Source organism: Mus caroli, chromosome 10 (assembly GCF_900094665.2).
Source record: "Mus caroli chromosome 10, CAROLI_EIJ_v1.1, whole genome shotgun sequence".
Taxonomy (NCBI): Eukaryota; Metazoa; Chordata; class Mammalia; order Rodentia; family Muridae; genus Mus; species Mus caroli.
In genome coordinates this window covers 113927656-113939924 of record NC_034579.1, presented here as the reverse complement: position 1 = coordinate 113939924, position 12269 = coordinate 113927656, and the positions used below count along the sequence as shown (strand labels likewise).

At 47.0% G+C, this 12269-nt stretch overlaps 1 protein-coding gene across 3 annotated transcripts in view; it reads left to right on the top strand.

Moving 5' to 3' along the window:
* The window catches only part of Tbc1d30 (TBC1 domain family member 30), an 82113-nt gene that overhangs the window by 33056 nt on the left and 36788 nt on the right, over nucleotides 1-12269 (top strand). For 2 of the 3 annotated variants that reach the window (XM_029482889.1, XM_029482890.1), the window contains exons 3-6: nucleotides 6358-6419; nucleotides 7021-7086; nucleotides 8753-8878; nucleotides 11094-11279. In XM_029482889.1, coding sequence (XP_029338749.1) covers nucleotides 6358-6419; nucleotides 7021-7086; nucleotides 8753-8878; nucleotides 11094-11279 — 440 coding nt within the window. Of the gene's footprint in view, nucleotides 1-1722; nucleotides 2460-6357; nucleotides 6420-7020; nucleotides 7087-8752; nucleotides 8879-11093; nucleotides 11280-12269 lie in introns of those variants that run through there. The other variant, XM_021174293.1, reaches the window with a different exon arrangement.

The window sequence follows — 12269 nt, the reverse complement described above, 5'->3', positions numbered from 1 at the left end:
CACAAGTTCAGGAGCCCCAAAGGCGTGGAGAGATGACGAGGCAGAGTTTCAGTTTATTAAAAGAGATTTTAATATAGATTTTAAACAGAAAGATTAAGGGGAGGATAGATGTTCAGGAGGAATGTATGACACACCAAGAGTGGGCTTGTCAAAGGAGACTGTAAGTTTGTGAATGATAAGCTTAGCATGCATACTTGGGGAGAGAGGGAGGGATGGAGGGAGAGATGGAGGGAGAGATGTAGGGGGGTGCTCAGGGAAAGAATAAGACACACTCAAGTGTGGTCCGAGCTTCTCAAGGGACAGTCACAATTAAGTACCTTAACATCAGTTTTATATTCTATTTTGGTAACTCTCAAGTTATAGCTCCAAGGGTTGCTAAGAAACAATTTTCTCTCCATATTTTATTTTTAGATAGGGTTTCATTGTGTAGCCCCGGATGGCCTGGAACTTGCTATGGAGAAACCATTGTAGAAAGAATTATGAGCCATTATCTTGTTCCTGATGAAGGGATTCAGGTGGGAAATGTACTCTGTCTCCACAGTTCAGATCCTAGGACAAACAATGTATCGTAACTAAGTAAGTGTTGACTTGGTACCACCTGGGCAGGAAAAACACACAACACCTGCAAAGCGCAGGTGGAACTGGAGCAGGGTCTTGCAGGAGCTGCAGAAAACCTTTGAAATTTCCACAGGAAGGACAGATGAAGCGATCTCCAACTTGTCTCATTGGCAAAGGCAAGGAAACGTCCTTCCATTCGTAAATGTTTAGATCAGGGCCACGTGCTTATGAAGGTTAGCCAGCTGACCAGTACTCCCAGGGAACTTTGCTGAAGAGTCTGGAAGGGCCTTCTGTGGTCCCAGGCAGTGGAAAGAGATTGTGGAACAGGCGTAAGGGAGGTAGGTCCTGAAGAAGTCTGTCCAGACGGCTTGCCAATGATTATGAAGCCAGACCTGGCTGTTCTCTGGAGCTTTGGAAGATTTGAGAGCTGAGATTCAACGAATGCAATGAGAAAGGGGGCGCTTTGAAGATTAAAGACAGCTTGGGAGAGATCCTCTTACACCTCCATTCTTGGCTACCATATTTTACATGAAATATAAGCAGAAGAAAAATGTATAAACCAAGCTAGGCCTTCGGGCAGGGGTGAGATATAGTACTATAATACCAGTTACTCAGGAGGTCATGTCAACCGGATCACGAGTTCAAGGCCAGTCAGAGCAACCTAAGTGAGCCCCATGACTGAAATATAAAAAGTATAGACCTGGGCGAAGGCTGCACAGGTAGCCTTAAGTTGGCAGCCCGGTCACGTCCTGGGCTGCCTGTCTCCCCAGGCTTGCTAGCTTGAGGCAGCTCCAGCAGCAGCGCCATGGGAGGTAGAGCATCTACACGGATGGATAGACTCAAGCTGGATGGGACTTGCCAGAACGTAGCCATCAACCTTCATCCATCTGGGTGTGCCCCTTTAATTTCAAGGTTGTAGCTCTTCTGTCTCTCCAACCCACCACCCTAAGCCTTGACTCAGAAACTGCACTCTTTTAAGAGTCTTCTGTTTTGTTTTGTTTTTTTCCCACGTCTGGCAGAAACTTCTTAAGAACCTGACCTCACCACGTCCCCAGAAACACTTCTTTTGAAAACTGCTTCTTCAACAGGAACAATTTCTTATGATTCTGTTTTCCCAAGAGGAACTATATTGTTGTCGTCATTGTTATTAAACACGGTTCTTTGCCTCTCTAAGCGGCCTGGAAAGACGTGAGCACAATTTGGGCTGAAGGTTGAGGTCATCATCTGCCAGCTTCTCTGCCCCGAGGTCTGCTTCGTGCTGGAGTGGACAGGCCTTGCCTCCCCAGGCTGATCAAACCAAGTGGGCACTTGGCTGCCTGCACCTGCGGCCCCTCCATCTCTCCCAGGCTTAGACATGAGGACACTTCTGCCTTGTTTCTGGTTTCTGTCCACGGAGCTGGCTCCGGGGCTCAGACCGCCTTGCTGCTTAGGCTGATGCCGGGATTGGGTGCCGAGGCGCCGCCTCCGTCTTTGCGTGCCGGCGCGCTCGCTCCCGCCCTCCTCCCCGCCCCAGCCCGCTCCGGTCTCAGCCGTTCGGGCTCCGCACTGCAGATGCCAGCCGGTCTCCCGGAGCTCAGCCGCTCTCTCTGATCCTCTTGACTCCCGCAGCTCCGGCTGCGCGCTCGCGACTCTCCAGGGAGCCTCGCCGGCTTGGGCTCGCTGAGCCCTGCGTGAGGAGTCATTCCGGCGCCGCAGCCGCAGCAGCAGTAGCAGTGAGCAGCCGGGCGGCGGACGGCGCTGTCGGATGCGGCAAGACAAACTGACCGGCTCCCTGCGTCGCGGCGGGCGATGCCTCAAGCGCCAGGGCGGCGGTGGCGTGGGCACCATCCTGAGCAATGTGCTCAAGAAGCGCAGCTGCATCTCGCGGACCGCGCCCCGGTTGCTCTGCACCTTGGAGCCGGGTGAGGCGCGGGCTGCGGATGGGCGCTGGGGTGCAGGTGTCTGCGGAGCACCGCTGGCCTGGGAGGGATGGGAGCAGACCCCGGCCTGGGTGCGTTCATCGGCCACCCGGGCACAGAGAACCCGCCGCCCTGAAGAAGCCACCCCGCGGCCTATGTGCTTAGCCTCCGTGCATGGTGGGGGCTGAGGGAGGCTGCCCCCGTCAGCCCAGGCCGCGTCACCTATTGTGCTCCAGGTTCGCTGGAAGCCAGACCTCCGGAGAGGTGTGTGGATTGGCTGAAGCGCAGCCTTGACCCTACAGGTCTGAGGGAAGGGCAGCGGCTGCGAAGGGTGGGCGATCCAGAGCGTGTTTTCCCGAGAGAGTGCCCGTGGTGTGTTTGTGTTGGGGGTGGGAGGGGGCACGAGCTCGGTTCGGTAAGGTAAGGTCCAGGAGCCAGCCTAGCCTGGTGAGCACAAGCCCTTCTTACCATCAGCTTGTATTTACACATCCCTGCTTCTCCAGGCTCCGCACCAGCTCCGTCACCTGGCATCGTTGCTCTGGGATTTAAGAGCCTGGCTCTGGCACCGGCGCTTGGGCGCTGGGGGTTCTGGCAAAGGGGTAGCCGCAGAGAACGCAGCTCTCTTTGCCCGCGGAGCACTCACCTTTCCCTTGAGTGGCCCCCTACTGTCCCCAGTCAGTATGTGGTCTCTCCAGCACCCCCCGCCCCCCATGCCTTCTGGGACCTGCTCCCACCCAGCCTGAAGATTCTACAGCCAGGCACTGGGTCTTAAAGGGTGGAATGCGTTGCTGCCTCTCTGAACCTCGTGGTTTCTTTGTTTTTCTTCCCACCGAAGTGTCTAATTGCTAAGACTAGTATTTATTCGCCGTCTTCTTTTACCTTTACCTCCCCCCCTCCACCCCTTTTAAATCTCCTTCCCACGTTAAATAGTGTTTTGTCTTTCTGAATCCGGAACAGCTGTGATTATCAGATGAAATATAAACCTCCTCTCCTCTTGTTTCACTTGGAAGAAAAGAGCGTGAAAATGACCCGATTCAAGCCTCTGCGTGAGGGCAGCGAATGATCAATTCCACTTCAAACCTGACTCATTTTTGACTATGAGAAAAATAGTTGTGGTTTTGACTGAGTAGACCCAGTTGCTTTACAGCACAGGAAAGCAATTGGTTTAAGCCCAGCAGGTGGCCCCTCAAAGTCAAAGGAGCCTATTTGGTCAAGCATACTGGGAGTCCAGTGGTTTTTGGGCAGTGACAAAGTCACCATAGGGCCGAGTTTCCTGGTCTTTGTTGTGATAAAGCAAGAGTCATAATTATAAGCTCTTACATTCAGCACTCCAGGCCTGGACAGCACTCTCTACAAAGTCCATTTCATTGGTTGGCACTGGAGGCTGACTCGATCCCATTACAGAGACTGGGAGGAATTCATTAAAACTAATTTCCAGAGATGAGAATCAGTGGGTCATTTACATTTTCCTGGAGAAGAAAATCATCTATCCAATCATAGCACGGCTTTGACTTTAAAGCTTCGAAATGACAGGGGTATTCTCAGATGTCCTGGGTTCTTGCCACAGGACATCTAGGTGTCAATACATGTATCCAAAACACTTGTACGGGGCTCCACATCACCATCAAGAGCAAGAACAACAATAGCAGCGTCCCTGCCACCTCTCTGCGTATAGTCAAGGGCTTGGGAAATGCAGACATGTCTTCCCCGCTTCTCGACTCCATATGCATGTCTTTTAAAAGGCCACTTTATTATTATTTTTAAGTCCTGAAGACTGTTCCTAAACATACAGGAACACACGTATGCTCCTATACATACATCAGGGACACTAATCTCCAAGTGTTCCTATCCATGTCAATATCGAAAGGGCGGAAGTTGAGAGGTTTTTAAATACCGAGGCAATGATGTCATCGTTTGATTTTTCTGATTTTATTATTGAGAAGGCTTGGCATTTCTTGGTCCTTGAACTTGTAAGGAATAAGGCTTTTCTAAGTTGGCTAAGGGGGCTTGGGAGAGAGATGGCTTAAAGGCAAAGTGCTTGCTCTGCAAGCCTAGCACCTGAGTTTGCATCCTGAGAACCTTTGTAAAAGCTGCACAGTGCATGCTGGTAGCCGCAGCACTCCAAGGGTGTGTGTGTGTGCGTGCGTGCGTGTGTGTAGGATTGATCACATCTCCAGAGTTCATTGATTAACCTAGCACCATGAGCTCCACAGTGAGAGACTATGTCCAAAAATACAAAGTGAAGAGCAATTGAGGAAGATGCCCCCAAATGCATGCTTACTTGCACATATGCACATACACATATGTGGACACATTCGCATGAGCGCACGCATGTGCACACACACACACACACACACACACAGCTTAAAGCTGGGTATGATGATGGGTGCGTGTAATGCCAGTACTTAGAAGATACAGGAAGTGAAGACCAGGTAGATGTCCACAGAGACTTTCAAGCCATTAAGGGTAAAATAATGGGACCCTGTCTTCAAAAACCAAGCAGTGCTATCAAATGATTTTGACACTGTGTAAAAAGGATATGTCATGTTTTCACATTTAATTATATATTTTTAAAGAATTTAAACAGAAATAAGAATTGTTATAGAGTCTCTCTTCAACAACAAAAACAACACATAATTCTATTGCAGATTGTGAACACCGGCTCAACAGGAGTAAAAATAAATATTATTTTTATGTACTTTCCCACTTGTGTTGCATAGACTTGGGATTAAATCAAAGAAAATTAAAGCAGTAGATCACTTAGCATTAGAATACAGTCCTATCTTTAGGTTGAAGTCTAGAATTTAATGTACTTTTATCATCAATGGAGAGGTGTATTGAGACAGAGTTAAAATACTTGGAAGTCATCAAATGGAGTGGCTTTAATAAGCAGGAAGAGGCATGGGTGGGTGTAGCTCAGGGATGGAGCACTTGCCTGGCATGTGCTGGGCTAAAGGTTTGATCCTCAGCGTTGCCAAGTCAAAGCAAACAGGAAGAATAGATAGACGGATGTAGCCTCTTCTGCTGAGACTCCAACTCACCTTGTATGCACCAGGCCCTAGCGCTGCCTCCTTGCTGCATCCACAGCCTCATGAAGGTATTTTATAGCGTTTGGTGTTCCAGTGAATCTAAGGCTTCACACATATTCAAAGGTTGATCTACTGCCGGGCCTCAGTTCTAGCCCTTGATGTTTCCCCTTAAGTGTCTTAGTCAATGCAGGTGTTGCAGAAAAACAAACTGTAAGTAGAGAACTCCCTTTTGCGTTTTGTAATTGTTAATTGCCCAGGTGATGATATCTGCAGCCAGTCCCTGAAACAGTCCTCTGAGGTGGGGCTTGTTGTCCTTACCTCAGAGATGTAGGAACTGAGGTCCAGGCAGGCTAAGCAGCTTCAGTGTAGGACCTAAAGTGAATGCAGGTCTGTGTCTCCAGCCTGTGTGTCAGTCAATCATTGTTTTGTCTCCAGCCTGTGCGTCAGTCAGTCATTGTTTTGTGTCTCCAGCCTGTGTGTCAGTCAATCATTGTTTTGTCTCCAGCCTGTGCGTCAGTCAGTCATTGTTTTGTGTCTCCAGCCTGTGTGTCAGTCAATCATTGTTTTGTCTCCAGCCTGTGCGTCAGTCAGTCATTGTTTTGTGTCTCCAGCCTGTGTGTCAGTCAATCATTGTTTCGTTTTTGCCTTACTCTGGGCATCTGTGGGGGCCTCCACCCAATGTTTGTAACTCCTTTTTATTCTCTTAGGTCACTTTTCTATTTTAATGTTCTGTGTGTTTTAATGTTAATGATTTTTTTCTAAATTTAGTTAAAAAACCATTTTTTACCATAGTTCAGTAGAACTGAGTGTTGAATTTATTTATGAACTTTGTTACAATTTCCCTAAGTAACAATGACCTAATTTTCTTCTAGGAGTTGATACAAAATTGAAGTTCACACTTGAGCCTTCTTTGGGTCAAAATGGTTTTCAGCAGGTAACTTTTTTTTGGCTTTTAAGTCTTAATATTCACATGTATTTTAATACACTAGAGCTGTCAGTGTCCTGGGGTGCTGTGTTAACTTTCTCACATTCTATGGATGCTGTTTTAGCTGGGGTTACTGGTGCTGTGGTAACATCATAACCAAAGCATGCTGGGAAGAAAGGTTTATTCAGCTTACACTTCCATAGCACTGTTCATCACTGAAGGAAGTCAGGGCGGGAACTCAAGCAGGGCAGGAACGTGGAGGCAGGAGCTGATGCAGAGGCTGATGCAGAAGGGTGCTGCTTACTGGCTTGCTTTCTTAGAGAAGCCAGAACCATCAGCCCAGGGATGGCCCCACCCACAATGGGCTGGGTCCTTCCCCATTGATCACTAATTAAGAGAATACCCTGCAGGCTTGACTCTACTGAGATTTTTATGGGGCGCGTGGGGGGGGCATTTTCTCAATTGAGGCTCCCTCCTCTCCAGTGACTCTATCTAGCCTGTGTTAAGTTGACATAAAACTAGACAGTGCAGATGCCAAGATGGAGAAAGCCTGAAAAATGTTGCTTCTGGTCCATCTTTTTCCTTTCCTAATATTTCTCTCTGGTCTTAGTGGTATGATGCGCTCAAGGCTGTGGCCAGACTGTCAACGGGGATACCAAAGGAATGGAGGAGAAAGGTAAGTGTTTTCTCACAGGGCTGGAATACTCAAGGACCACAGCTCTGTCCATTGATGTGTCTGGGAAGTCTAAAAGTGTATGCGTCCCTAATCATGCCCTGGGTATTTATCATTCGTGCCAGGTAACGTTCTACGTTCTGGGTGCGAGGGATGCAGCTGTGGAAACCACAGCGGGTGGAATAAGGGTGGAATATTTTGTCCTTGTTGAACTTACGGTGAATCAAATATAGTGTGCCACCCAGCGATAAGTGCTGGGGCTAACAGACGTAAAGCAGAGAGTGTGGGAGAATAAGGGGTCAGGAGGCGGAGTTTTATATGGACGTTGAATAGGGCCCTAAAGGAAGACGGTCACTTATGAAGCAGCCTGGGGTGGGAGCACCTGGACCATGTTCTTAGGCAAGTAGGAGCCGAAGGTGGGAGGTGCCTAGAGGTAGTGGGAAGCAGGGGGCGGGGCGTCTAGCTGCAGCGTGAGTGGCTGGGTCCCTCCCAGGCTGTAGAAGCAGAAGGGCTCTTCTGTGTCAGTGTGAGAGAGGAAATACTGGGAAGTTCAGAGCAGGCTCGTCAGATGGGTTACTCCATCTGCTGGTGAGCCTCTGAGATGTGAGGGTACAGCCAGGAGACACGTAGACTATCATAATTCAGGCAAGAAACAGGCCGGGGTGGTGGTAACTGGCCTTTTGCGTTTTGAAGCCTGAGCTGAGATGAAGGGTCGGATGAATATAAGATATAAATGGGATGTCAAGATTTTGGCTCAAGTGTCTGGAAAGGTAGAGCTCTCATTGGTGTAGGTGGGAGGAACAGGTGTGTGTATGTCTAAGTCTGTAAGTCTGTGTGTATAACCGGAATATGTGTGTGTGTGTGTGTGTGTGTGTGTGAGAGAGAGAGAGAGAGAGAGAAAGAGAGAGAGAGAGAGAGTGAATATGAATCTGTTGGGATGCCCCATTCATCTCTAACAAAAAGTTATCTGGTGGGCATTTGGGCAGGACTCTGATGCTTGGAAGTCTGCTTAGGGATATTAATCAATGCTGTTCCTGCCAAATTATGTCCAAGTACTGAAACTTAAAAAGAACTCTAAAGTTATTAATTTATAAACCTAATCATAACGTTGGAATTTGAACACTGAGTGTTTCTCAAGTGAATATTAACACGGAATTATGAAATTCATTGTTCAGAATTAGATTTTATTGGTCAGGTAAGGGAGTTAAAATACTCAGCGACTCTGGGTATTTACCTGTCAGGATTGTGTGTATGGAGGGGGTGTGTAGGGGGAGGTTTAAGGCAGAGGTCTTCATGGGAAAAAACGGTTCGTGTGTGGCCAAGCAGCTGTTGTCCAAGCAGAGAATGATTTACAATTAAGCAAAACGAGGTCATAGAATTATACAGACTATTGAATTACCTGAAATAAAAGAAAAATAAAACCTGGTTATTTTCTTCTCTAATGATCAGATTGTTATTTGGCATATAGTAGAACTCAACAAATGTTTATTGCAAGAAAGAACAAAAAGCCCCAGAGGGTTCACTTTACTCCAGTAAACTAGACTTGTATGCCCGAGCTAGCCCCGCCTCCAAACAGTTCCCAGCTAGCTCTTCCCGGATGCAGTCCGAGCTTACTAATGAAAGTGGCGATTCTGCTTCTCCAGTCTTCTCTACTTGTGCAACCCTTTAGGTTTGGTTGACCTTGGCGGATCATTATCTGCACAGTATAGCCATCGACTGGGACAAAACCATGCGCTTCACTTTCAACGAGAGAAGCAACCCGGATGACGACTCCATGGGAATTCAGATCGTCAAGGTAATGCTGCTGAGCTCGGCTTCCCATTCTAATGCAGGAGGAAGGACGCTAAGAGCCAAGCATTCCCTATGCGGAGGATCACATGACCTCTGCGCGGAGTCTGAGCATCTCCTTACGACCTCACTCCATCAATTGGTAGCTTTTGTATGGAGAACTTGACCGCATCCTGTCTTCATAAATTTAAATGTTGCTAGTAAGAGGAGAACATGACCGAGCTCCCATACATATCCAATTTATTTAATTTGGTCACATGATAGGAGGAATTCCTTTTTATTTTCTCTGGTATGGGTCAGGGATACCAATTGTACTTTTACATGGAAGTCATCGGACTGAGAGATTCAAAGGTGAATATATTTCATATTAGCAACATTTGGCTCTTATTAGAGTTTTTGCTAGTCTCACTGTTAATTTATAGTAGGTGGGTTGGCTGATGGATCTGTGCTTAGAGTTCTAGTCCGCTATGGGGGCAGCTCTGATTGCACACCTGCATTGCGGCAGTTGATAAGAGCTTGGTGCTAAGAGCCAAGGATGTTGGTTTCTTGTGGTACCAGAATAATCCTTGTCCATAAGGCAAGGCACGTGGGCTTTGACTTTGTGAGTGTTCCACAGTGGAATGCTAAGCTGGGATTTGAAAAGGAAGGCTGTCTCATCTACATTTTGGCCACCACAAGATGGTTAATGTGCTGGCACATTTAAATCCATTAAAAAAAAAAAGGGGGGGAAGAACAAACTAAAATGAGCTACTTTCTGCTTTAAGTTGGTTTGTTTCAAATGAACATTTAAAAAAATCTCTGCACGGCACGTTGCGTGCTTTGCATTGTCCGCATTTCAATGTTTTATTTGGAATTTCAGCATAGGTTTCATAGAGACAAAATTCCATACTTGAAATATTCCCTTTCTGTTTAACTTATGAATTAAGGCTGTGCGTGCACTTTAAACAGGTTATGTTATTTAATGTGTATGGTGTCTCGTTAGCATGTGTGTCTGTGACATTTCTGGTACCTAGAGAAGCCAGGTGAGGGCAACGGATCCTTTGGAGCTTGCGCTACAGTCAGTTATGAGCTGCCATCTGGATGCTGGGATTTGAACCCATGGCTTTTGGAAGAGCATCCAGTACTCTTGTCCACCCACCCATCCCTCCAGCCCTGTTTTGTGATTTTTTTTTTTTGAGACGGAGTCTCACTGTGTAGATTTGTTTGGCTTGGAACTCACTATGTACACCAGACTGGCCTTGGACTCACAGAAATCCCCCTGCCTCTCCTGAGTGTGCTGGGCTCAGAGGAGGTTCCCACCGTGATCACACAGCTTAGGCAACACACAGTTTATAATCATGCTACTGAAAGGATCTTTTTCAGTGAAGCGAGTGCTAATCAGTGAAATTGTCTCCCCTGAAAACCATAGCTTCGTCTTAGTAATTCAGTTATAGATATTAGCTCCATGTTATTACCGAGCAGCAGGTGTTATTACCCACACTGTAGAAATGTATAGACTAATTGGCAAAGGATGGTTTCTCTGTGTAATACTTGATAATTTTGCTGTTTTAATTTTAGTCTTCAGTATTAGAGCTTTAGCAGTTAAATCTTATACCATATTTTGTTCAAAGGATTAATCTTAGCACCTCTCATATGTTGAAACAAATGTATACATATATATATGACTAATATACATCTTTAAAAAGGCTCTCAATTTACATGAAATTATAATGGAGTTTTTTTTTTTTAACTGAGTAACTTTTTGTGTTGCTCAGGAAGCACTCTGAGGAACATTTGACTGACTAAACTCACTCTTGCGATTTTTTTCTCAGACTGCATAGTCGAAAACAGTAGGAAAACAAAAAATTTCAGAGCGTTTTGGCTCATGTGTATATGTTGCTTATAAATTAAAAGCAAAAAAAAAAAACTGAATATCTATGCTCATAGAGGTAAAGGTGAAATGAAGAAAAAAAAAAATTAGGTATTTTTCCCCCGAGGGAATGTTAGGTTTGCTAGTCAGCTTTCAATCACGTGACCAGGCAGTGGAGAATACCTGAGACAGTCAACTCACAAGATATTTGGCTCACTGGTCAGGAAGGTCTGTTGACCCGTTGCTTTACGTCTGAGGCGGGGGAGTCATCATGGTGGGAAGTGTGTAGAGCCAAGCTCTTTGCTCCTTGAAGGCCAGGACTTGTTCCAACCACAGCAGGAGGTATTTAAGAACCGTTCCCCTCCCTTCTTAGGATCTGCATCGCACGGGCTGTAGTTCCTACTGTGGCCAGGAGGCGGAGCAAGACAGGGTGGTACTAAAGCGGGTGCTATTGGCTTACGCCCGGTGGAACAAGAACGTCGGGTACTGCCAAGGCTTCAACATCCTGGCTGCCCTCATTCTGGAAGTGATGGAGGGCAACGAGGGGGACGCGCTGAAGGTGAGTGTCAGGTTCAGAACAGGGCAACGGGAATGCTGACGTTGGGCTATGACTCTTCCCTGCCTATGACTCTTTCTTGCCTTGCCCCTTGTGATCGTTTGTAATTACCCGTGATAGGATTTTCCCCAAGTTAAAGCCATGTGAGGTGACAGACTGCCGTAGTTGCCAACCATGAACGTTTTCACTTCCATGAGACACTTTAAAAGCAAGCATTATGTCAATTCTCTCTCTCTCTCTCTCTCTCGTATATTACTTCATAGTTTCTTTTCGTCAGACATTTGGACATGGCTGAGCCAGCTCAGGCGCACACCACCTTGGCATTCATGATGGTGGCCGTTGTGATCTTATTTGAAGGCCCAAATGGCAGGAGTGTTCGTCCAGTGGCGTGTTTATGTGGTTGTTGGCAAGGACTTCCTCACACGCTGTTGAAATGAGGGGTCTCCGGTGTTCGGTGGTTGGCTGAAGGCCTTTCAGTTCCTTGCCATGTAAGGTCCCCCATCTCAGACAGGTGACTGAGGTCCCTAAGAGTAAGGCCGAGGAGATGACAGATGTATAGCCAAACGTCCCCTGTGGTGGCTGTTGTTTTCCCATATCCATGGTCACCAGGTCAGTTTATATCCCAGGGGAAGGGCTTACATAAGGACTACCAGGCCAGAGATGTTGCTCAGGCAGCAGAATGCTCACCTGACCTTCACAAAGTTCAGTTCCCAGTGCTGCACAGACCAGGTGTGGTAGTGTATTTCTGCAGCTTGACTACTTGGAAGGCAGAGGCATGAGCATCAGGTTGAGTTCAAGACCATACTCAGTATATAATGAATTCATTCAAGGCCGGCCCAAGCTACTTGAGACCCTGTCGATAGAGAGGAGAGTGGCAGAGAGATTGAGACAGAGACAGATAGATAGACCACACACACAGACACACACACACACAGACACACACACACACAGACACACACAGACACACACACACACACACACACACACACACAC